This window comes from Carassius auratus, chromosome 3 (assembly GCF_003368295.1).
Source record: "Carassius auratus strain Wakin chromosome 3, ASM336829v1, whole genome shotgun sequence".
Taxonomy (NCBI): Eukaryota; Metazoa; Chordata; class Actinopteri; order Cypriniformes; family Cyprinidae; genus Carassius; species Carassius auratus.
The window spans coordinates 8,542,134-8,567,829 of record NC_039245.1 but is presented as its reverse complement, the minus strand read 5'-3'; the positions used below and the strand labels follow the sequence as shown (position 1 = coordinate 8,567,829).

The 25,696-nt window shown below is 36.8% G+C and overlaps 2 protein-coding genes and 1 long non-coding RNA gene across 9 annotated transcripts in view; 1 reads left to right on the top strand and 2 right to left on the bottom strand.

Moving 5' to 3' along the window:
• Positions 1–408: 408 nt before the first annotated feature.
• LOC113046600 (ER membrane protein complex subunit 10) lies at positions 409–4,598 on the bottom strand. 2 transcript variants are annotated; one of them, XM_026207458.1, is made up of 8 exons: positions 4,442–4,598; positions 4,205–4,271; positions 4,008–4,120; positions 3,769–3,882; positions 2,403–2,587; positions 1,933–2,026; positions 1,330–1,432; positions 409–709 (listed from the first exon to the last, which is right to left on the bottom strand). In XM_026207458.1, the coding sequence occupies exons 1-7, from the start codon at positions 4,535–4,537 to the stop codon at positions 1,346–1,348; spliced, it is 756 nt and encodes a 251-aa protein (XP_026063243.1). In that variant the 5' UTR covers positions 4,538–4,598; the 3' UTR covers positions 409–709; positions 1,330–1,345. The 2 variants fall into 2 exon arrangements, with proteins under 2 accessions (XP_026063243.1, XP_026063235.1); XM_026207450.1 differs by lacking the exon at positions 1,330–1,432.
• A 6,126-nt stretch (positions 4,599–10,724) lies between these two features.
• Positions 10,725–13,173, bottom strand: LOC113046591 (uncharacterized). Of its 3 annotated transcripts, none has more exons than XR_003276128.1 (5): positions 12,973–13,173; positions 11,668–11,700; positions 11,516–11,585; positions 11,292–11,385; positions 10,725–10,862 (listed from the first exon to the last, which is right to left on the bottom strand). It is a non-coding gene; the product is annotated as an uncharacterized LOC113046591 (long non-coding RNA). The 3 variants fall into 3 exon arrangements; XR_003276127.1 differs by lacking the exon at positions 12,973–13,173 and adding an exon at positions 12,524–12,712; XR_003276126.1 differs by lacking the exons at positions 11,516–11,585; positions 11,668–11,700; positions 12,973–13,173 and having other exon boundaries at positions 11,292–11,494.
• Positions 13,174–13,874: 701 nt separating this feature from the next.
• LOC113046573 (myosin-binding protein C, fast-type-like) overlaps positions 13,875–25,696 on the top strand; it is a 28,369-nt gene continuing 16,547 nt past the window's right edge. For 2 of the 4 annotated variants that reach the window (XM_026207406.1, XM_026207397.1), the window contains exons 1-4: positions 13,875–14,015; positions 22,791–22,826; positions 22,935–22,949; positions 24,289–24,306. In XM_026207406.1, coding sequence (XP_026063191.1) covers positions 13,994–14,015; positions 22,791–22,826; positions 22,935–22,949; positions 24,289–24,306 — 91 coding nt within the window. In that variant the 5' untranslated portion in view covers positions 13,875–13,993. The remainder of the gene's footprint in view (positions 14,016–22,790; positions 22,827–22,934; positions 22,950–24,288; positions 24,307–25,696) is intronic. The other 2 variants (XM_026207421.1, XM_026207415.1) reach the window with 1 other exon arrangement.

Here is a 25,696-nt window from a genome sequence, read left to right as displayed (position 1 = left end):
TTTGTTACAACATACAATGTTTAAAGTCATGTGGCTGTACAATATGCATTGAAATTTTTAATCCGATTTAATGCCTAGTACCTTTGAATATATTACTGTCAGCTGGAAGGTACACTTTTGCCTTAATGATATTAAAAAAAAAATATTTAGACCCAAGAGAGCCTAACCAGTCATTTTTGTGATTGCAGGAAATTTTTAGTTTATTTAGGGGTGAGCTTATACCATAACCATGATGAAAAGATTTTTGGTTTATGGTAGATGACTAGGAGCTACAGATAAGAGCATGAAAAGATTTTAAAAGATTTTAGATTTATTAAAGCTCTCCATCCACCAATCACCCATTTCAAAATACCTGTATTATTCATCTGAACAGCATCACTTGTAGTACATAACCATTCTGACAACATCAATGGTCATCAATTTATTTTATTATACCAGTAGTAAAAACACAATCCAAGAATGCAGTTATAAGTTAGTTTTTCAATCATTATCTCTCTAAAACGATCCTTTGTTTGAAAATGTATGGGTCATAATACGCATCAATTAACTCAAAATCTTCTTTAAATGATTATGTACAACACAGGAGTTTATGTTGCCATGGGAATCATCGTCCTCCACCATTGGCTGCCCCACCTCCGGCTCCGCCTCCAGACTGATCCTGAGCTCCAGACATCATCAGGAAAAGAACGAGAGGGACAATATACATCCACTGGTGATGAAAGAGAAAAGAAAAACACAACAGAAAGATTTAACACATTTGTAAACTGTTTAAAATGCAACAGATGACGGTTCCTCTCCAGGGTCAATGATTAGGTGCAGGACAATCACAGGCCGTTGAATTAATTGGTTTAAAGTTTTCCCAAGCAAATCATTTTCAGTTTCATCCTTCCTTGCTCTCTCTTTGTCCAACCTCCACCACTTACTGCCTCTTACAAATGACTTTCCACTGGGAGGGAGAAATCGGGAGAAATGAGACTGAAAAGAAGAAAAAAAATCAGGAAGAGTGAAGCAGGCAGCATGGGTCATGAACATCTCTGAGCTCGAGACTACAGTCACCTGCCAAAATTACCAGCCAACCTGATTGTGAGGCCAAAAGTCCCTTATTAATTAAAACACCACTGATCTGGTCATGACCCAGCAGGAAACTTACATAAAAAAGCATAAGGACACACACAAACAACTGAACATCAAGCCGAAACAAAGGAAGGATCAGAGGATTGGAGTTTGCATGTATGTAAGTGCGTGTGCTGGCCCACACACACACACAACACTGAGAAATGCAGCTGGAGTGACAGAGTAACCAGGTAGGCTAAAATGAGATTTCAGTACTTGAAATGAATGGAAATCAGCTCTGCTCGCTGGCGCCCCCTGGTGGGGTCTGTGCTGAACTGGTGGCCATGAGGAACACTGCACCTCCCAGAATCAAATACCACTGGAACACAGCACAGACCGGCACAAAGTCAACACAGACACAGCACAGACACAGCACAGTTAATGCAGAACAGCCGACCATGACACACACACTGCTGGAGAATTAAGAGATCAGTCACAAAGAGAGATGTTTAGTACTGACAGGCTTATTCAGGACTGGGCAGACAGACCAGGAATTTCAACACAGAGCAGATCGGCAAATGAAATAATGGTTAGCTCAAAATACAACCACAAAAAACATATAGCAGCTTAGGTCAGCTGACACTGCATTCCACTGTTTACATAACACAAACACGAAATAAAAAATATACTAATTCTAAAAACAAAACAAAAAACCTATTAGCAAGAATAGAGACCATTCGTAAAAGACGGTCAAATAAAGAATGAAGGGAGAGTAACAATAGAAAATATATCACTCTTTTACTACGTACCTAGCTGGGAAAAAATATCACATTAATAATTAAACAACTCAAACCAGTACAAACAAATACAAATACTCACATATTTGGCAAAGAAGGATTTCTGCTCTTGTGGGTTTTTGCCTTTCTTTTCCATTTCCTGTTCCATCCTCTCAATGTAGGGTGCTGTTTCAGGGCTGAACCAGAGCCAGAAAAGACCAATTTAATTTTCAGAAGAGCTGATAATAATAACATATGCAGACAATAGAATCCGTGGGTGTAAAGTTTACCAACTTGGAAATGGTCAAATAATAAAGTACTAATGTAGTTAAGACACTTTTTCTTGTCAACTCATCATGGGGCCTCTGTAAACTTCCAGGGGTTCCCCAATAACTCTTAGAATTATTTGCAGTTAGATAAAAACAATCTTAATAGTGTACAATATTAAACTGACATCACATTTTTTTTTATTACAGATTTACCAAAGGTATATATTAGCTTAGACAGGAGGGCCTTGAAGTCAAACTAGTGTGAGAAGTAGCAGTCTGAGTGTGTGTGTGTGTGTGTACTCACACAGGTGCAGTGACTGGTGCCACCACACTTATTGTTGTGTTAAAGACCTCCAGGTCAACCTCGTCCTCCACCTCTATCCCACGACATGACCCGGGGATCGTTACTATGGAAATGCCCACAACGCATCCGCTGACATCAGTGTGAAGGGTGATGACATCACTGAGGTGGGACTCCACTAATGAGCACTTGGGAGAAAAGCAAGACAAGAATTAGGCTGCTGATACACGGGGCAGCTTCGGCCAGTGTTGCCATCGACACACAGACCCATCTAAAGTATCCTGATAGAAATATGTTAACCATCCTTAAAGAGAAAGTGCCCAAGCAACATTGCTCACAAAGTTGCCCTGTGTATCATCAGCCTTATAGCTGAAAATATGTTGAAGACAGTTGTGCTGCTTAAAAAATTTTTTTTAGGGATGCACAATATATCGGCCACCATATCGGTATTGGCCGATAAATGGCAATTTTTCTGTTATCGTTATTGAACCGATAAGAGAATTTGGCCGATATCTTAGCGCCGATAAATAATGCATTATTTCCTGCAGAGACACTTTAGATGTGCACTGCTCACCCATGATGGTTTTTAATTGCTTGAAATATCATCGGAAACACTTTCGAAAAGGAAAATACAGTGAACTGCAACATTAAAATGAGAACACTATTATAATAAAACTTTATGAATTCGTTTGGTTTCTTTGTTTCAGCGCGTTGTTGCAGGAAGAGCCAAGAGCGCATCCACTACAGAAGTTACACATTCTGATTAACACGTAACTTAGTTGTGTGCATTTAGTCTTTTTGTACATATACAAGTTGTAATATTATATTTATGTTGTATAAATATCTGAATATTTGATACATTTCCCTGTGTTAAATAAGCTGGCAGCAGTTTACCAGTGTTTATTCAGCTCTTCAGCAAATGCAGCTTAAACAGCTTCAGCACAACATTAATAACTATAATTGGGAATGTCATAAACATAATATTATAAAGAGAAGATTACCGCAATAAAATTTTTTGTGAATTATTATGTTTGATTTATGTTGATGTGTTTAATACCTTTTAATGTTAAGACTTTTTTGGTAACCAGGCTCTCGAAAATCACGTAAAAATGTGGATTTAGATTTATTGGCCAACATCTCGGTTATCAGTTTCATATCGTTGCATCCCTAATTTTTGTGGAAACTGTTATTTCTCAGGTTTCTTCGATGAATAAAAAATTTCTGAAGAACAGCTTTTTTTTATTTTTATAAAACTTTAGTGAGCCACAACTTTTGATCATTAGTGTGCAAGTATATATACAAAGATTTATAATCATATATATCTATGTTGGTAGATGCATGTTGTGGCATTAACAGGAGGTTGACTTACAGCTCTTACGAATGTAGTAAGGTACCCTTCAGACTGTTTCTCTGTCTGTCGATCCACTTGTAGAGAGACTCTAGGCACACGAATCCTGTACAGACCGTCTACTGCTGCCACATCCTGAAGGACACAGGTAGAGAAAAAAACATATTATACCAGGGAGACAGCAGACAAGACACTGACATGACATTCTTCCCTCCTCAGCCACAAATATCCTCGCTCTTCTTCAAATATCCTCTTCTCACCTTCAGTGTATTCCTGTCTTTCTCAGAGAGCTGGTTTTGGGAGAGATACACACCCTGTTCTCTTCCACCCCGGAATTGCAGGGCACCACGAAGGCGAAATCTGGGAACATCGTCTGAAACCAAGACAAACAGTGACTAAACTACAAAGAAACATTAACACGAGCACTAATTGTTAATCAGTTGACCTTAATACTCACCCACTTCAAATGAGTGCTCTAGTGGCACAGAGAATCCGCTGAAATCGGTGTCCACCGCATCTGCTGACTGGCACACAAAACAATTCACCTTCAGTCACTACCCTTCATTCATTCATCAGTAAACAGACAGATCAGATTAGCATGCTAACACGCTCGCTACCGAAGACAAACAAATACACGTGGAATGCGCGTCTCGTGACTGTGAGGGTTAACACGCATGTGTTATGTGCCACTTACCCTTCGACCATTATTGCATTCGCCAGACTGTGTCCATAACAGCGTTACAGATGACAGGACGGACAGAACAAGCGACAAGACCCTTATCATGGCCATTTTGTCGCAAGCCTCTGTGCAACGGAAGTGCAGCGTTTCAAAACAAAAGTCGAGGAAACAGTAAAGATGCTGATCTAAGCGCACTTTACGCCGTTCAATCATGCAATGGAGAATAATTATTAATTAATTATGATGAATAATTATTCCATATAGGACGAACCAACTACAAAATAAAAATGCAAGCACCTTTTATTTAGAAGCTCAAAGACGCCCATATCAAGCGGAGATGGCAACACTGCCGGAGCGAGCGGCTGTTGTGTGCGCTGTTGACCGCTAGAGGGCGCGCGTTGCGCTAGGGCGCTGTTACATTGAAGAGCGGCTCAGAGCCTCGTTCTCTCGCCGGGCGCAGTGGCGCGCGCCTGTAATCCCAGCTGCTGGGAGGCTGAGGCTGGCGGACCGCTTGAGTTCAGGGGTTCTGGGCTGCAGTGGACTATGCCGATCGGGTGTCCGCGCTAAGTTCGGTATCGATATGGTGCTCCTGGGGGAGCCCGGGACCACCAGGTCGTCTAAGGAGGGGTGAACCGACCCAGGTCGGAGACGGAGCAGGTCAAAGCCCCCGTGCCGATCAGTAGTGGGATCGCGCCTGTGAATAGACACTGCAGTGTAGCCTGAGCAATATAGCGGGACTCAGTCTTTTGTGTTTTTCATCACTTTCTCGTTTTAAAATAGATTGCATTGCATTCGTTTATAAATTTATTATTTTGATTTAACTTTTAATTTTATTTGATACATTAGACAACATTTTATATCTTACATATATATATATATATATATATATATATATATATATATATATATATATATATATATATATATATATGCTGATAAATGCGTTTTATTTGCAATATTGCACAACATTTGGTTCATTTTAATGCGATCATAGGGGCCAGATAATATGTGATGTACTGCCCCCTCTCTTTACGAAATTGAAATTACAGCAGAATTTTGTGCAGCTTGAATCACTCAACCAGTAGTAGTCGCTGTTCGCCTTATTTTTCATTTTCAATTCAGTTTATGAAAGGGATTTTCCCCTACTCTTATAATCCGTTGTAGTGTATATATAGGCCTATTTATACATAAAATATATCATAAAGTGATATATATATCACTTCATGATTACTTTATCACAATCACTATAGTGTAAGACCAAAATGTATTTCCAAAAGACTTTGACGGAAAAACTGGACAAAAACACATTATTGAAAACCATTGAGGTCTTTAAAGGCAGGCCTACGGCATTCAATAAAATGTGTGCTCATTTACAGGGTTTTCTCTCTGTCTTTGTTTTATTCTTCCATGTGGTCACTAGGAAGAATAAAATGTAATGTCAGGAGTTGGACACTAGAGAGTGGTTTAGTTACACCAACGTAGAACACATTTCAACATTAAATGATCGATGGCAAGGCCTTCTCCAGTCATATTATTATTATAGGATCTTACCGTCAGTATTCAATATTCATACTATAGTTCATAAGGCCAATGGGGGTGTTCTTTAAACTACCGAAGCACCAAGTTTTTATTACCACAGTTTTAAAAATGTCCTATTAAAAACTGTCTTTGCCTTCATAATTTTTTTTTCTCCTTTTCAAATAACCCCCACCCCGCTTTTTGTTCTTCTCAAAATTGCATCAGTCCCTCTGTTATGACGGGATTCTTTGACCACCCTCAATATCGCAGCTAAAATGTTGGTTACCAAGAAGGCAACAGTGGCAGTCGAGAATGAAAAGTAAGCTTGTGATATAATAAAGCTTATGATATGTGATGTGTGGAGAAAACAAAGAGAGTTTGAGGTGATAACATGCAAAGATTATGAAGAAACACCCTGCTGTATAATGCAATCATCTGGCAATGTTGTCCTTGGGTCTGACATATAATATAATAACATTTTTCCAGTTACAGTCATTACAGACACGACCAACGGTATGTCTGCATAATATTTCAATGTTCTACAACCACCTCAGAACTTACTGTTTTGCCTGAACATCTGTCACTGTAGTGAACCTATAAGATAATAACTGTATTGACAAAAGTTACAGAATGGACCATCGGGGCCACAGGTCAATCCCCAGCTATTGCAATCAATTACAGTAGCACACAGTTGTTGTGCTCCACAACCTCATTTTGTTCTGTAGTGTTCTGTTCCTATTGTGCTGTAACTCAAAGTTAATGTTTATCTTACACTCTTTCCCCCAATCGATAGTGTACCAGTTTGCACCACTCAGTGTGGGACCCACAGACTGCATTTAAGACCTAAGGCAGGAGAAAAACAAACACGCACGCCCTTTCAATTACATTAATCAGATGCCACTGAGGTAAGAGATACAGTGCGGCGTATTGACATTTCCATAACTGAACACATAAGAGCGCCTGTATGATTAATAGACTGTTTCAGCAGAAGGGCTTGGGCTCTCCATGCACTCACGCCATGTGAATTCCAAGACATTCCCACACTGAAATGAATATATTCCTTTTCCATCTAGTCATAGGTGTCTGTCAGCACGCCCTCAGACAATGGTACAGCCCCACACTCCTGCAGGACTATAATTAACCATCTCCTCACCGTAAAAACATGTCTGTTACTCGTGTGTTGACATGTTATCATAGAGCGGAGTAACATTTTCTGCTTGCATTTCATGATGAGAGTCATTCTGTTCTTATTTATTTTGACATATGATTTATATTTTCTTTATCAAGCCCTTATTACGTATAATTGAATCAAATAAATTAAGTTAGCACTCTATGAAGCATGAAGTATCTTGTTTCCTGCCTGTTGTCTTCAATATATCACTTTCCTTTCCACTGCATGTGTCTTGTGCTTGTACGTGCGTCTCTTCTGTCTCTTCTCCTCTGTAATATTTATCTTTTCTCCTTGACACCTGCCTGTCAAGTTGCACTTTCTATAAATAGCACAGTCTCTGCCCCAAATTAAAGTTCCAAAGAGCATTTATTGGTGTGTCAAGCTTAATAGAGTGTCACTGAACTCTACACTTCAAGCATTTGCACCAGGGACATGACTAAACTCTGATCTCTGCAGTTTTGCCTTTAAAGAGATCTGTAGACCATGCACAGGACATTTAGTGATCTTTGCTTTTTTGCATTTTTTTTTCAGTTTCTAACACCATGATCGCTTGTTCATTTTGCATTCTTTTTGTTTTAGTCGTTTGATGTCTTTTGAAGAAAATATGCATTGTAATGTCATATAATTATTTTAGTCAGTTCATCCAATTTCAGTTGACAAATAACATTTTAGTTGATGACTAGTCTAGTGTTATATAAATTGAATAGAAGACAAATATTCAAATATTTTTATTATTTATATTATTTACCGTTTCAAAAGTGTCTGTTCATTAAAGCTGCATTTATTTAATCAAAAATAAAGTATAAACAGTAATTTAGTAAGATGTTATTATGATTTAAAATGAATTTTATTTCATTTTAAAATGTAGACTTCTCCTGTGATGGCAAATTTGAATTTTCAGCATCATAAGCCCAGTCTTCAGTGTCACACGATGCTTTAGAAATAATTCTAATATTATTTTTACCGTAATTTTACAGTTTTATTACCGTTTTCTGAATTACGGCTTTTTTGTAAATTAACGGTAGTATACTGGCAGCAGGGTTTCCAGCAGTGTACTGTAATTTTACAGTTTCCAGAATTACAGCTTTTCTGTAAATTAACGGTAATATACTGGCAGCAGGGTTTCCAGCTGTGTACCGTTATTTTACAGTTTTCTGAATTACAGCTTTTTTTGTAAATTAACAGTAATATACTGGCAGCAGGGTTTCTAGCGGTGTAACGTAATTTTTCAGGAATCATTACTGTATTCTAGTTTTTTTTTTTTTTTTTTCTAAACCGTAGAACTGGCAATTTTGGCAATCATTAACTTTATTAAAAATATCTGTATTTTAACAAATTCACAAACTGTCATTTCATTTATACTAAAAAGTGGCAGCAAATAGACAGAAAAGAGAAGACCAAGGGGGTATTTCTTATAGAACACTATTTATTTAAGTGCCCAACCAATAATTCAAATGCTTTCTCAAAAAAAAAAAAAATAAAATAAAATAAGCAATCAAAATGGAAGAATCAGTCTTTGTATGTGTTAGAGAAAGATGAGATGAAGAGAGAAGAAAATTAACCAATTTAGAAAACAGACAATGTGCAAAATGAACCCTGCAGAAGTCTGTGGACATATTTAAACTAATTTAAGTTGACCATATAAAACACAAAACAAGCAGCCATTTTAGGTCTAGCTTTGTGCTATGAGTATGACAATATATGGGCATGGGCTTGGAGTGTACGTTCCCCTAAAAACAGCCTTTAAGAAATGGCAAACAACTTCTGAACAAGAATCTTATTTTGGTGTAATAAAAGTCAAAACCTGGCAAGGATTTGTAGAACAGTCCAAGAACGTTTCAGAAGCATAAAACTGTCACCAACTCTGATGCAAGTGTAGCCAGGGAGGGGTGTAGTCTGAAACATAAACATTGAGAAAAATCCTTTTTAAGTTAAAATATCATCAGCAGAATTTTAATAGAACATAACAAAAAACATGTATACTGTATAACAATATAAAAAATTTCAGAAACTTAGGACCCTACGATTTCCACAATGTGAAAAACATGGAGGCAATCACGGAATCCAATCATGAAAACGGAATTAGGCAAATAATGTGGATTGTCACAGAATTTGTCACATTTGTGATGAATATAATAAAATAGTGTTGTACACTAACTGAAATCGCGATGTGGATTAGTGTATTAATGAATAAAAGTTACAATATTATGTTAGAAGTTGTACTAATAATTTTTGTAAAGTTATCCAAAGGATTAATTAGCTAATCAAAAAAAGGAACACTAGATTAAAGGGGGGGTGAAATGCTATTTCATGCATACTGAGTTTTTTACACTGTTAAAGAGTTGGATTCCCATGCTAAACATGGACAAAGTTTCAAAAATTAAGTTGAACGTTTGAAGGAGTATTTCTGTTCCAAAAATACCTCTTCCTGTTTGTCACAAGTTTCGGAAAGTTTTTTTCGAGTATGGCTCTGTGTGACGTTAGATGGAGCGGAATTTCCTTATATGGGTCCTGAGGCACTTCTGCCGGAAGAGCGCGCTCCCGTATAGCAGAGCACTGAGAGCACAACAGACTTCACTGATCAGAGCGAGAGCGTCGCCAAATGTCACAAAAGAAGTGTGTTTTTGGTTGCCAGGGCAAGACAACCCTGCACAGATTACCAAAAGAGAAACAGCATTAAGGGACCAGTGGATGGAGTTTATTTTTACAGAGCATCAACGGAGTTGTGCAAGTGTTTTTGTTTGTTCCCTGCATTTCGAAGATGCTTGTTTTACAAACAAGGCCCAGTTTGACGACGGATTTGCACATCGTTTATTTCTTAAAGGAGGGGTGAAATGCTCGTTTTCACTCAATATCCTGTTAATCTTGAGTACCTATAGAGTAGTACTGCATCCTTCATAACTCCAAAAAGTCTTTAGTTTTATTATATTCATAAGAGAAAGATAGTCTGTACCGATTTTTCCCGGAAAAACACGAGTGGCTGGAAGCGTGACGTGTGGGCGGAGCTAAAGAATCACGAGCGCCAGTAGGCTTTTGTTGAGAGCATTTGGAAGCTGTGACATTACCGTGAGGAAAAAAACATCCAAAACAAACCATGGCTATCAGTCAGATTCAGCGTATATTTATGATCCAGAATCAGATCCCGAGGCTGAAACTGAACGAGAGCAGCAGCAGCAACGACTCGTTCCGAGCAGGGCTCGAACCCGCAGTTTTTGTGTAACCTGGGACTGGAACAGTTGCAACAACATAGGGGTTGTAATGAGTGCGGACTGTATCATCTTCAGGGTAGTTCTCAGTGCCACTGACGACTTTTTTTGGGGTCAAATATAGGTTTGTGGATATTTTATTTATAAAACCGTTTCTTTGCTGTAAATTATTTTATGCAATGCAATGCAAACTACAGGGACGCAACGTTAGTAACCAAAATGAGTCACATCAGTCTTTTTCAACTGACTACTTTTAAATGTTGATTTTTTTTTTTGTTAAACAAGTTTAAATGTGAGAAATATTCTATGTGTGTAAACTGTGAAATAAGTTGTATTAAGAACTGTATTTAATGAAAATGTATGTGTAACTTCACTTGCCTAGATGAAGTCCCATTTGAAGTCCATTCGATTTTTTTGTAGAGTGGCAACCTTTGGATTGACTGTAGTGGACTTCTTATTCACCACCTTCCCCGTCTTCTTGGAGACTACCTTGCCTCGGCAGGTCTTTGAGCCTCTTTCTGGGTTTATTCCATAGAATCATCTAAGGAAAGTTGCATTAAAAATTACCAAAGTGTATAATAACCATTTTTCAAAATTCTGATTAATTAATTTGGTTTAGAATTTAGATTAATTTTGTAAAACTTTATAATAAGTATAAAGTAATAAAGCACTTATAAATCATTTGCAAACGATCTATATATATATTCTGACTCGTTTGGATTTAATGTGGATCTACATGCCTTTCTCCTATTTTCTCCGTGTCTGGCATGCGAATAAAACCACATTTGACAGTGTTTCAGATGATGAACTGAAAAAACTGAAATGGAAGAACACAAGTAGAACACAGGAGAAAGGTTGAGGTAACTAGTTTGCAAATAATTTATTACTTTACTACTGTATACTTATTATAAAGTGTTACCACAGATTCTAAGAGAGTGATAAAAACATACGCAAAAAGGAAAACACTTACCTTTGAAAAAATTCTAACCTCTAGCCTCTTGATACTGCAGGTTGAAGATGTAGTACACAGCAAACACTGTTGCAACTGCAGTCAAAAATGTTGACTGGACACTCACAAAAAAAAAGAAAAAAAAGAAGCAATTTTAACAATTGTGCACAACAGCAATGTTAACAATTTTATATCTCAGCCATCAGTAAATGTTTCTTCTTCATCATGTGCAATGACACACTAACCCAGCAAAATCAGATGAGGATTGGCAGGTAGATTGAGTGTCTTCTCAACCTCAGATGCAGATGCTGCAACCTGTAGAGAACACACAATACACAAATAATAATATTACATAATATAATGTGGTGAAGTGGAAAGAAGAAAATTAAATACTTACATCTGCATGTGAAACCAGTCCATCTTCATGTTCCTGGAAGTGGGACATTAACGTTAGAATCTTGACAAGCAGGTGTACCATATCTTTGTTCTCATCCTGGGACATCCTCCAACTTTTCATTAAAAACACTTAAAAATATTCTGTCTACTGCTCTCTCCTCTTCCTCTCTCTCTAACTCTCTCTCTCTCTCACACACACACACACACACACACACTCCCTCTCTCGCTCTCTCTCTCTCACACACACACACACACACACACACACACACACTCTCTCTCTCTCTCTCTCTCTCTCTCTCACACACACACACTCTCTCTCTCACACACACACAAAACTGTATTTGAGGCTGAGGAACAAGTTAGAATGTAAGTGAATGAAGTAACGTTTCCTCTGTGATATAGAGATTTGTGCCAATAAATCCAGTGCAAAATTACAATTAAAATGTGCTCACATACAAAGCCCACTTTATTAACAATAAGTTAGAATATATTTAGATTACACTCTAACTAGTTTTAGATACGACTTATATTGAAAGACTAATGTGTCACTCCGAAAACAAACGTTTCTCACCATAACGTTAACGCTAACGTTACTCTTTCCATCTATCAAGTCAAGTGCTCATGGAAAAAACGATGAGTTTATGCTTCCTAAGTAAAATCAAGTTTACAGGCCTATTTTCGATTTCCCAATATATAAGGATAATATATAAGTTACCAACTTTATACGCACCTAACTTAGCAACATTAATGCAAAAAAACAAATCCTCCATTGTAAACTACACTGGGTTGGCGCCAAAGCAAAATGTAAATATAATTGTGCAAATAAGTGTTTCAGAAAAGCAGGAAAACACACTTACTTCATATTCTCGTTATCTGCAATCTGTAATCGAGATTATATTTGAGATAATATCCGTTTTATTCACTGAGACTGATGATGCTTTTCTCTGGTATCAGACGCTAACCGTTGCTCCCCTCCCCCACCGATCACGTGATCATCTTCTACCGTTGCCGAATATGTTCAATTCATATCCAATGAAATAATCAGCGAATGCAAGTATTTTATATTTAACTATTTACAAGTTTAACATTTACAGGATTTTACACCAGGAAAGAAAAAAAAAACGATGCAAATCCTTCACAAACACACACATACACACTTAACTTTCAGGAGAAATTTGTAAAAATTGCATACATGCTAGTTCACCGTCTTGGCAAGATTTGTCAAAGGTAAATTAAAATATTGTGCCCACATTAAAAAAACGCTGCAGTTTAAGATAAAAATGTATTCAGACTTTGATCTGCTTACCTGTAAATGAGCCTCAACTTGAGATGAAATCCATAAAACTTTGACTGAATCCATGCTCCTCCATGCATCAGCTAGCCTTTGGTTCCCCCTCTCCCACCGATCACGTGTGCATTTACGGTAAGACACCGTAATTTTAGAAAACAGTTCAGTACTGTATATTTACGCTGTTAATATGCTGTAAATTTACAGAAATTTTTTACAGTGTATTAAGTTAAACCTATATCAACATTTACGAAAAGACCTGGCACTCAAGAAATAATATTATAATGAGCATTCATATATTTTTATTATATTATTAAGATATGTTGACTAAATAGTTCTTTTCATATGTATGTGTTTGGGTGAGTTTTTTAACCCACTACCAAAGCACTTGAGCCTAACTGCTTTCATTGACTGTTTAGCCTTGTTATTTGTAAAACTGTGAAGATCTATGAGACCAGCCCAATGAATGAAAGAACTGTCAGCACTTAACGCTTGTTGAAAAGAAAGGGGTAGTTAGAGAGCTATAAGGTCAAAGGTCAGCCTGGCAAATGTAGTTAACCTCGGGCAGCATTTCAGCAGCCTGATTCTGTTCTTGACAAGTCTCTCTGTAATTTTGAGAGGTAAGAATCACTTCATAGATAATCACAGATGTCATGCAGCTCTACTCTAATGTGCTTTAAACAGGCTGTCAGTTCAAATATCTACAAGTATGTCATGCCATTAGCGAACAGCCTGGTTCACAGTACGCCCCATTAACATAGAGACACCCTGTTTGTTATAATGTTATACTTTTTCACCCTTGTCTCTGTCTTTCGTCTGCTCCTCCTGTCCAAGCTGTATTCCCTTAAGATCTCAAGTAACACTGGTTCTGTCGCTCTCTCTCCCTGTATCGCTCTTTTCTCTCCTCACCCACCCACCTCTATCTTTCTCAAGGATGGGGACGACATGCTTGCCAAGGAAGGAGGGAATAAAAGGGATGAAAGATGAGTAAAGTGTGGGAGAAAGAAAAGTCAGGGTGACCGACATATGACCAACCGCCATGCCTGAACCGAAGAAGCCAGGTAAGCCTCTTTAAGTTCATTTTCAACATCGATTTCACATTTAACACAACAGTGTATTTTTTTATCACCACTATTGGTCAATTTATGTGTCATGTTAATGTGAATGATGCTCTTATGCTCTGACTGGCAGAATGCTTGAGTGTCTGGCCCGCTCTTAACATCCATAAAGACTTCCATTTGTTCATAATTTCATTCATCAAGCTGCATTAGTTCAATCTTGATCACTTGTGCACACTTTTTGTTAGCCAGCTATCTGCTAAAGCTGAGATATGTTGTTTTAGTTGCTTAAAGCGTAAGTCATGGGTCTGGATGTATAGATTACTGTAAGGAGATGTTTAGATCGTCTCGGCTGTGCCAGGCGCTGAAAGATGAATTTTGTAGGTTGGGTTGGCAGCAGCAGGAGTGAGAGGTCAGTTTTCAGTTTGGCAACTAGACAGAGAAGATACCCAGTTTGAATTATGATTGTGATGAGTACACGCCATTTAAACAGATTTGTAAAACACTACGCATACACTTGTTGACTGTGTATGAGAAAAACCGAACATAATACACTAAAACTACCATGGATCAGACACTACCAGACTTTAAGGTCATTCTGAACACAAACTCACACAGAAACATGTGCCTTGTTGCTGAGAGACTCATGACAAATGACAACAATAGGTGTTCTAAAATTAGCCTGAGAATTCAAACATGTTTGATATCCTCGATCAGGATGGGATTTTCTGTGAAATTGGTCAAATATGAATTCCCATATCTGCAGACTGGCTCTGACTTTTGGCAACTAAAGGCAACGCCCACTGACTGTAAATCTGACAATGATGTGTTGTCTCTTCCAGCTTTTTTATCATTATTACTAATTATTAACCAATGCACAATACTGTTCTGCACCTATAATAAAACTAAAATGATGTTTGGTAAGGTAGAATCACGTTCCAAGAGGACTCAAATCTCATTATATGTAAATACTCAGAGGATGTCAAATAAAGCTGCATGAATTTGGTGTTCCGCCTGCAGAGATATTTGACCTTAAAGACCGTCATTCAAACACTCAATTCTCAAATGACTCTGTAGGTGAAATTCTGATCATTATGAAAATGAATCTATTGATTGAAGTAGTGCACAGTTAAAAATCAATAGCATATCAATTGTGGTCCTTAAATTATTAATGCTGATATTAGGAGTGGGTTGGTTCTGAAAATACAGTAGGATTTCATTTGCTGGAAGTGACACAGAGTTAAAAGCTTTTCCTGACACACCTTTTTATGGAGCTTTTAAGGAAAGTGAATTGCAGGCATTGAAGTGTGACCAGCAGATGGAATCATTAGCATCAGATATCAGAAGCTGATGTCAAAGGATACCCATGTTCAGCCATGTAATGGAAGTTGTAAACTTGTGTGTGTGACTGAGGTTCGAAAATATGACCTTCTCGATTGTTATCGTTGAGTACATGTCTAGAGGAAGAAAGAAATAACAGACAAGCACCGAAAAATCTTCAGGTGAAAGAAGCAGCGCTGTTCATCCTCAGAGAAGTTATTACTCCAGCAGCAGCAGGATAATAAGCAAAACTGCTGCTATATGCTGTAATACCCAAAATGCATAATGTACAGGGAAGTAATTGTGGCACTAAGCTGCTTAAATGCTGTTAAGAAAAACAGATCCGAATGTTTGTAATGACTGGAAATGGAACTGGAAAAATAGAAAAATTGAATAATTCATAAGCATTCTCAGGAAACTGAACCATTTATGCTAAAAATAAAAAAATAAATAATTTTAAATTATTGTATATATATATATATATATATATATATATATATATATATATATATATATATATATATATATATATATATATATATATATATATATATATATATATATATATATATTATACAATAATTAAAAATAAAATATTATTTGAAATCTTCAAAATAATTATAAAATATTATTTGAAATCTTCAAAATAATTATAAAATTTAATTATTTGTTAAAATGACTAAAAACTAATTTATAAAAATAATTTGACCAGTATAAGTGCTAATAAGTGCTAATCAGAAAATGCACATAGTGAAAACATATATATATTATTATTATTTTTTTCCGGTATTTTTCTTTACACATTAAACTGTTCTATAATGTTCAGTATTCTGTCAAGTACGCAATGGGCACATATTTAGCAAACAAATGGCTGTCTCCTGAACACAACCCTTTTAAAAAAAAAACGAGGTCAGTTCAGTGTCTATGGACTTATGTCACCGTCCCTTCTTATGATTCAGTTTTTCCTTCTAACTCAGTCCCATGACTTTGTGTCAGTCCCAGTCTGAGAGCATGACATCAGTCAAATAACTGGATCATTTCATTGGAGCGTAGCATGCTTGTTCTCTTGTCTATCCTTCTGTCCCTCTTTCATTTTCTCATTTATCCTACCTCCACACTTCGGACCACACACACGACGCCCCTTTTTTTAGTTTATTGCTTTTTAAAGATCACACTTCCCACCCTCCACTCAAGTCCCCCGGTCACATACACAGGCCACTTTGCTCAGAGTGGGGAACTGTCAAGATAAAGTCTGTCTGGATCTCCTGAAGCCATAGTGACTGGCAAGAAGCACGATTCCTTAATAAATAGCTTCCAGAATAGCCCTGTGGCCTTGAGCAGCTTTTAGGAGGGTATGTGATTTTACAAATGGCATGTTGGCAGGGGAGAAGTGTCCGGAATTGTGTGCCTCTGCATATTGCTCCATGATTATGGATACTCTGTAATGATAGTATTACTGTAATAATGGGTCAAGGCTGTGAGCTATAAATTGTGCATTTGCATTAATATTGGACTGGGGCTGATATAAAGCATGTGAAATGTCACATTAATATAAATTACTTCACAAAGAGTCTAATATAATATCCAGGCTTTACCATAATAGTCAAATGTCCGGCCTGTGATAGTTTGAGATGAGTGCAGGATTCCTTCAGACTTCTCAAATGTCCTAAAACGATTATTTGCTTATGCTGTTTAAGCATCTTCTGTGAAAATAATGAGGCTGTTTTTGCAGAAGCCTGTGTTGCCCTGCCAAGCTGAAATAACGTCATTTCTGTCCTGGCAGGACAACAAGAGTTCGGCTCCCTGTAACCCTGCTAATGAAACACCCAGAGTATTGAGAATTAGGAAAGGTTAAGCCTCTTACTCGTCATCTGAAATGTCATTATTATAGTGCTCCCTTTTCCCAAATCTTCCTATTTTCACCACAACACAACACAGAACAGAAAGACACAGACACTCTCTGTGAACTCTCTGATCCAAAATGGTCATGTTCTTGCTCCATCCTCTTTTTTTTGACACAAATACACACAAAAATATTGACTTAACTATATAGCAGTGGTTCTCAACCCACTAGAGGGCCTCAGCACACCTCCAAGAGGGCTGCAAGATGCCTTAAAATGATTTTAAATAATTGATGTAAACAAATATATATATACTGTATACTGTTTATATATATATATATATATATATATATATATATATATATATATATATATATATATTTGTCAAACTCCATGATAGTTTACCAGAGAAAAATTGCTAAAAATAAATAAATAAATAATAATGATAATAAATTTTTTCTATATACGTTATGCAGTTTTTCCATACAACTTGATTTGAAACTTTATTTAATGTACAAACTGTTTTTCCAATATCCTTAGACATCTCCAAAGGAAGATTTCATATACCCCCAAAAAATAGTTAAGTAATCCCACCCCAACGCCCTAACACACACACACACACACACACACACACACACATACAGTGACAGGGAGTGATAGTTGTCTCGACATTCAATGTCTCATTTCCAGCTGGGGTAGTGTAGCATTACCTCATACCCGTTACCATCACAATGCAGTCCTTGGCATGCGTCTCCTTCATGATGGATCACACACAGATGTCAAAGCTCATTTTTTTGTGTGTTTTAGAATATGTCCTCCAACTTAACCGTAATGGGATATGTAGTGCATGAACTGATATCGCTGTATGACTATTTTCATAAACCCTGTTGCAAATTCCACACGCCAGTCTTTCTCAGTCTTCCTGCTGAAGATCTGGAATCATGAAATATTCAAGAGAACCCAATGACCTTGATTAGCTGGTTCATGAGTATTTGATTAGATTTGAACTAAACTCTGCAGGAAGGTGAAAAACCACAGTGCTGATTTGTATGTATTTATCTCTGTTAAATCATCACCCTTTACTGCACCACCCAAAATCTCAGCACCCCCAGTATAAATGATTTCCATTTATGTAGAAGCAACATTCCCATTTAAACACAGCATTTTTAATGTTTCTGTCAAGAAATTACAAATGTAAATTATCCTTTACATCTGATGAAAAATAAATATTTTTTTTTATGTATGAAAAATCTTTATCATCCTTCCGTCTTCAAAAACTTGCTCAAAACTTGTATCTCCTCCCTATAAAAAACAAAGAGGTTAAAAATATCTAATCTGCTCTTTTCCTTAATGCATGATGATCACTGACTGGCGATTTCAGTTATATCTTTGCTTGGTTTATTAAAAATGCAGTGTGCTATCCTGAGAGTGGAAGAGAGAAAGATATCACTGTCAGAAAGTAAAGAGGCCATAATTCATCTTAGCATCATCACATCATAAACCTCATCTTTTGACATTTATTTTATGTGATAGCCTGTCTTTACTTCATAAATATAGGGCAAGAGAATCATTTTGATTAAATATTTTATCTTATTTTGAACTTCGGCTCATGTAAATCATTTTGTTGTATCAGCTGAAGTGGTCTTCAGTTTGATTCATTCATGTAAACTATAACTATTAGAAATGATATAGGTTGTGATTACATACACGGCATGACCCATAGAAACCAGTTTATTTATGTTCTCAGAGTTTCTACATCACCATCTCCCCAATCTTCATCTTTATGCCCACCACCTCATCGTTTACATATATGTAGGAAAGAGAGGAAAGAGATATTTACGATCTACATCCATAACTTAGATCATCATTGCTGTCACACAGATATTGTAGCATTTCTCTTAAGTGTTTCTTTCCTCGCGCTGCCAAAAGAATCAATCACTCCATTCTCATAAAACATGGAAACTTCATCATGTGCGGCCGACCCACCCCACACTTGTATCCACTCCAAATGCTTCTAATGCCAAAGACACTTCATCACGCACCCGCTAGTAAAAATAGCTGCTTTCAATTTGGATCTGAGGAGCTGAATGAAGCCTGAGGGGGGAAAAACATCTTTTTTTGTGATATCCTTAGAAACACTACATATATCACTAGGCTGTCCCATCGGAGCCTGTTTATCCTGAAATTGAAATATTTTAAAAGGAATTCATTATATTAATTCACCATAGACTTGAAGTCAAGGCCAGCAGCCAGTTGCAACAAACTCCTTCCATTAGGAGAACCCCTGTTAATAAAAAAAATTAGGGGTTTCTTGACTTAATGGGTTTGTTTCAACTGGACCACAGACCCTGCAAGACCCAGACCAGAACTAGATATCAATACAGATTCAGTTTGTTTCCAATTAAATGCATTTGATTCATTTCCAATTCACTTTGATCGATTAACTTTGGCAAAGTTCAATTATAATGTCCATTTAGAAATAATAAATGATCTCTCAGGTAATGTTAGAAGAAATGATGATGGGATCTTTCTAATCTTGTATAAGCAAACCAATAACGAATTAATCTATTCTTAATTAACTAATTGCTAATTGCATTTGTTGTATAAATCAATGAATACAACAATAAAGCTCTTTAGTTACTTCCATGACAGTGTATAGAAAGTTTGTGAATGATTCACTAAAAGAATCGCTTTATAAGAGTCATTTGTTTGTGACTAGAAATACATTATTTGCACTTTGCTTTTGATTCACTAAAATAAGTCATTTATTCATAAATCTGATGACACCGGTTGCTTTTAGCTTGTTGAAAAGTTTGAGATCATGAACCGAAACCCAGATCCAGGACAAGATGTTTTGAATAATATGCATTTTTAAAGTAACAATCACCGTTATTCATTACGATACATTTTTTTCTCACCTAATTTGTTGACAGTTTAAAACATTAATTTGGGATTGCATTGGCAGTATATGATGAATAACAGTACGGCAGAGGGCAGATATCACAGTTTTTCTTGTATTAGTCACACTTGAAAGACATTGGAGTCTGACTCTAAACACTCAGACATCCTTTCAGGTTTTGTTTGTGTAACACTCTATGTGACAAGTCGGAGTGCACCGGAAACATATATGTGCTGATATGTGAAGGGCATTTGTCGACATTAACACAGGATGGTGTGAGTCGACATATTAACTCAAGCCCACTCAGAGCGAGGCCCCTGCTTTCAGTCATCACATCCAGTGATGTGTCTGAGAGACTTGACAATGTTGTGAAAGTCTTTCTTCCCCCACTGGCCTGTCAAAACGGTTGAAATCAGCTGTGTGTGTTCTTATATGACATGCTCTCTCGTTTGTTCTTAGACAACTGAATTGTCCTCCATTGCATCTGTATTCTGATTGGTCGGGAGGGTCCATGCTCAGAAAAGGGAAGTAGTGAAGTAAATGTCATAAGAGATTAGCTTTGTGAATATTCCACAGCGGTTAGTCGGCCAAACAGAACGAGGAAGCGACGAGAGAGAGGAGCACAGAGGAGCACAGAGTGATTTATCAGCAAAGTGGAGGAGAGAATACTAGCGCTGTAGGCTAATGTAACTAAAGTGAGCAAATTCTGAGCGCAGCCACGAATACGATAGTTCAAATGCTGCTGCTGGAGTTTAGCCTGCTCTCAATTTCAGGGCATTGTGTTGTTGTTTTGCTAGGTTTCAGAATAGTTGTGTGACCCAGGGGCCAGTGGGGGTGGCGTCTCTGAAACAACCGTGGATCAGACAGAAATAAACAGCGACATAAAAACGGAAAAATTGTCCAGCCTATATATGAAGTATGTGAGGATGGAGATATATGTAATCATAGATGTTATATTAATGGAAATAGATTCACATTATCAACACAGAGAGAGGCATAGGAGACCACCCGTTTACACTTTTTTCATGTTGTTTATGAAGCGTACTTTAAGATATCCAAGTGGTCTCCGTGACAATTTAATATGACCACATTATAAATTCAGTCCATCTCACTGACCATATGATCTCTGTCTGGCGCTCTCTCTTTATCATATCGAAGCCCATTTCTGCCTCCCTTAGTGTAAAAAAAAAAGGACAATTTGAGATACAGTATTACATGAAGTCACGTTGTGAGATATCAAGTCACAACTGAGAAAAATTACAGTTAGAGCGTGAGATTTTAAAGCTGTCATTTATTTACTTATTTATTTATGAGGAAGAGCAAACAGGTTTTAGTTTCTTTTAGTAATTTTTATGTGCTTGTCATTGTTATTCTTTTCTTTCTTAATATATATATATATATATATATATATATATATATATATATTTTAAAAAAACCTTTATTTCAAGCAACAACAACAACAACAAAAAACATTTTAACAATTGTTTTTGTTGTTGTTTTTGTTATGCCTAATAACAACAATGATATAATAACATTTTGAGACACATTTTAGGATATTGCTTTTGCAAAACTGGGAGAGTAAATTCCCAGTATGCTTTAGATGCTCAAATCATCACCAGCAAGATCAGCTGAATTTTACCAAGGAAATAAAAGATGATTAATGGATGTTTACTTGAGTTCAACAGATGAGAGCATGAGAATTATATTGGTTTCCGTAGCGACAGCAAACTTTACACACAGCACTGCAGTGGTGTTAGTGATGGATTTAAGAGGAAAGTGCCATTTTAATGAAAAGCTGACTGGGTCCTCCACCTCAGCAAAGATTTTAGCCAAGCAAATTAACACTGCCAGATCAATTCATCATGGGTAATGTGAGAACTGCCCAGAGCATTTGAGCATTTCCCAGTAGAGTTGTTACAGGTCCCTGTTTGTGTATACTCATGACCTTCTGTTGTCTGGTGAACATGGTGCTCTGTCCTTTTTCGGGTGGACATCTTAGCCAGCTCCTAGATCCTGAGATAAAGGAAGCATTTGGAATAAACTGTTGGATCGCCACATCCCACTCCTCCTCTGGGACGAGGAGATATACCAGAAGTATCTAAGCCCTATTAACATATTGCAATCTGAAAGACAAACCTAATCAAAAATAGACGTGCCGGTACTTCGGTATGCAAGCAGATCATGCAATCTGACCCTCAGGGCCGAGGCCAGGTGCGGTGTCTCATATCCTTAAAACTACAGAGTGAAGGTCCAACCAGTCCTTCCAGGTTCTGAGTCAATTCCAGGCCAAGATTGTGACTTGCAAGGTGATGGTGCCACGATGTAGCAAAGCTGTTTACACCTGCTACTGACCAGTGGAACAGACAGAGGAGAGGCTCAGATGCCTGCTCTCCAAAATAAATCTGTCCTAACTCAATATACTGTAAAAAAAAAAAAAAAGAAAAAGGACACGCGCAGACTTGAAAATAGATTTGGCCAACTCAAAGGTGTTTTGTTATGAGGATGTATGCACATATATAATCAGTGTTTATTCATTTATTTATTGTTCTGATTCTGGCCTGAGTACAATTTTACCTGCTCAGACAGTTTCATGATTTACATATGTGTACGTATATCCTGTTGATACATCTAACAAAACTAATATGAGATTAGCAGTTTTGACTTGCGCTTAACATGAGCCCTTTTGAATACTGTCATTAAAAATGTCATTTCTTTCAGGTGCCAAGGGCGAGAAGGTGGGAGCTCCACCTGCTGGTTTGTACTTGCATCTCTTTCCTCTACTAAACATTCATAATCTGTTTGACGAAATGAATCATTTAAAAGCAGTCAGACTCACTCTCAGTATCTTCTTTTTTTTCACAGATAAGCCTGCCGAAGGTGGGTCACCTGTTTTGAATCTTGTCATGAATGCCATTTGTCTTCATTCAGTCTGTCAGGCACACAAGGGGTAGCTTTGCTTCTACAGATGAGCTTTAAGTGTGTGTGTGTGTGTGTGTTATGCCGCTTATGTGCTCTGCAAGGGGTTAGGATTAAGTGAGAGGTGTGCTGAATTATACATTAATTTAACCTGTTCTAATTAATCTTTAAATACGGCAAATACATTAATCATACCTGAAACCAGCTAGCAGTAATCTTAGAATCTTTTTACATATTGACACACACACACAGACACACACACACACACACACACACACACACACACACATATATATATATATATATATATATATATATATAGTGCATAGATTAATTTTTAAAAACGAACATATTACATAAAGACTTAATAATATGGTTGACTTAATTCCTGCCTTTATTAATAGCTGGCTGGCAGAAATACATTTGAATTTAACTATGTATACATGCAGAACCATATTTATTTACTATTCTGTAACTACATAATCCAGTGAATGTACATAAATTACAGTATATGGTTTCTACATAAATAATATTAGAGCCTACTTTACTCGCTGCTGAAAATGAGTTATAAACAAAAGCCCAGCATATGCTGTGATTTAGAAGATAACATATTGCTGTGCTGCATCCATTTAAAATCATGTACATTTTTTATTACGATTTCTTTCCAAATTAATGAGATATTTTCCAATTGCAGTGGGAGATGCTGTCACTAGCATTTAAATGGTAAAAATGTGAGACTGCATTAAGCACCGTTATTCTAGAATAACAAAACAAAATGAAACAAAATGAAATTAGTCAGTGATGTTACTGGTTCCTTTTTAAGTGTGACTTTTTAAGAATGACCTTTCCAATATTTTCTAACCTGATCGTGACCTATTATATTAACGCAGCGCAATTCGAGAATAAATAAGCATGTGCATATATGGTATGTATTTGCAATTCTCGTTTCATATTATAAAGTATTTGGTGTCATAAAACGAACATTTGCACTGGGGTACAAATCATTTCCTCTGGAGGAGACCCTACAGTGACCCCAAACAGTAAATGCCATTGCATTACAACTAAATATCAAAATAAATCACATATTCTAAATCTAATACACATATTTTAATCAAATCTAGTGTTCAAAACTGCAGACTTTTATCCTTTTGTGTGTCCATTTCTGTTTTCACTTTCTCTCCAGCTCTAGGTTCCAGAAACAAGACAGTGGGATGTTGTGTATTACAGTGTTAGTGTTTAACTCGTCTCTCTGTATGTGCTGCCTTAACCTCATTATGCTTCCATTGTTCTTTTAATTTAGATGATGAGGGCAGTGACGGTAAGGGAAAGAAACACTCCTTTTGGCTCGCTGTGTGTGTGTGTTTGAGTTTATTTGTCAATGTGCAAGTTCCTTTCCTGTGACTGTGCATGTGACCAAATGTCAGTCACTGTCTCTGTCGGTGGTCCACAGGTCTGTCACAGGGGTTCTGACTGGCAAAAGCAAGACCAAAAGGCAAACAAGTGGTTTGAAATATGAGATTGCTTTGGCGAGCAAACATTTCCAGTCAGTCCATTGTTCACTGAATAGTGCGCTGTCTTTTAAAGGCCGTATTATTTTTTTGAGACTCAACACAGTCTCTGCTGTATATTCCAATTAAGTTTTGCCAAAGCATCCAGATCAGTAGAATGTTATATTTTAGCCCTTGCAGGTGCTGTAAGTAGTTTTAGGAAAATAAAAACCACTCAAAAAAAAAAAAAAAAAAAAAAAATATATATATATATATTTTTTTTTAATCTGTCATTGATTACACATTAAATGTTGGATTTATTTGCTTAAATATTAGCTGTGACTAAAATTATTTACAACGTCTTAAATTATCCCTTTAATTATAGTTTAGGTCAAATGAGTTTACTTGGAGAAAATTATACTTTGGATATATACTTTTTTATTAGATTGGGTATCAATGTTTGCTAGTGTGTATAAACCAAAAGGTTTTATTTCAAGCCATTTTACAAAATATATTTTATGAATATTTTGTTGTTGTTGTTACATTTATGATATCATCTTGATGTCTTGCAACCATGTTTTATTTTAACCTCTTGGAACCTTTTTAGAAATGTGGTGACCATTAAAGAAGCCATGGTTATGCAGTTTACTGATACTCTGAAGTGGTTGTCCCTCTGAAAGTTTCCCCATTGGAAATATTTGGATCTGTGTATGAGATCCACCACTGAAGTGTGAGGGTCAGGACCTTCAGCAACATGAGATTAAAGACACCCAGAACTGGACAAGCATTTTCACAGTGTACATGTTTAGTGGCTGACATTAGAGCTCAACTACTTCTACATTTATCTTATCTGGGTTAAGTGTTTCTGGGTAAATCATCTTCAGAAAATAGGATGGTTGGTTAAGAGAGCCTTATGCAAAACAATTGTGAATATAAGGCAAACTATGCATTGCACTGTGACTTTTTATCCTTGTTCATTTTATCAAATTAACTTGCATACACATTAAAAAGAGAGTGAAGCTTTTGTTCTCTAGTTTTATGGAAATGCATGACATCATCTGGTCCTGATCCAACCACAGATGGTACTTGTAGCCAGTTGCTGTGGATTTTTTATTAAAGACAAACTTTTTGGCTTGTTATATTGTCTGTTTCATACTTACTGTGAATTTTTCTATAGATATGTTATGATTCTGAAAGGGATATGTTAAGGAATGCAAGAAT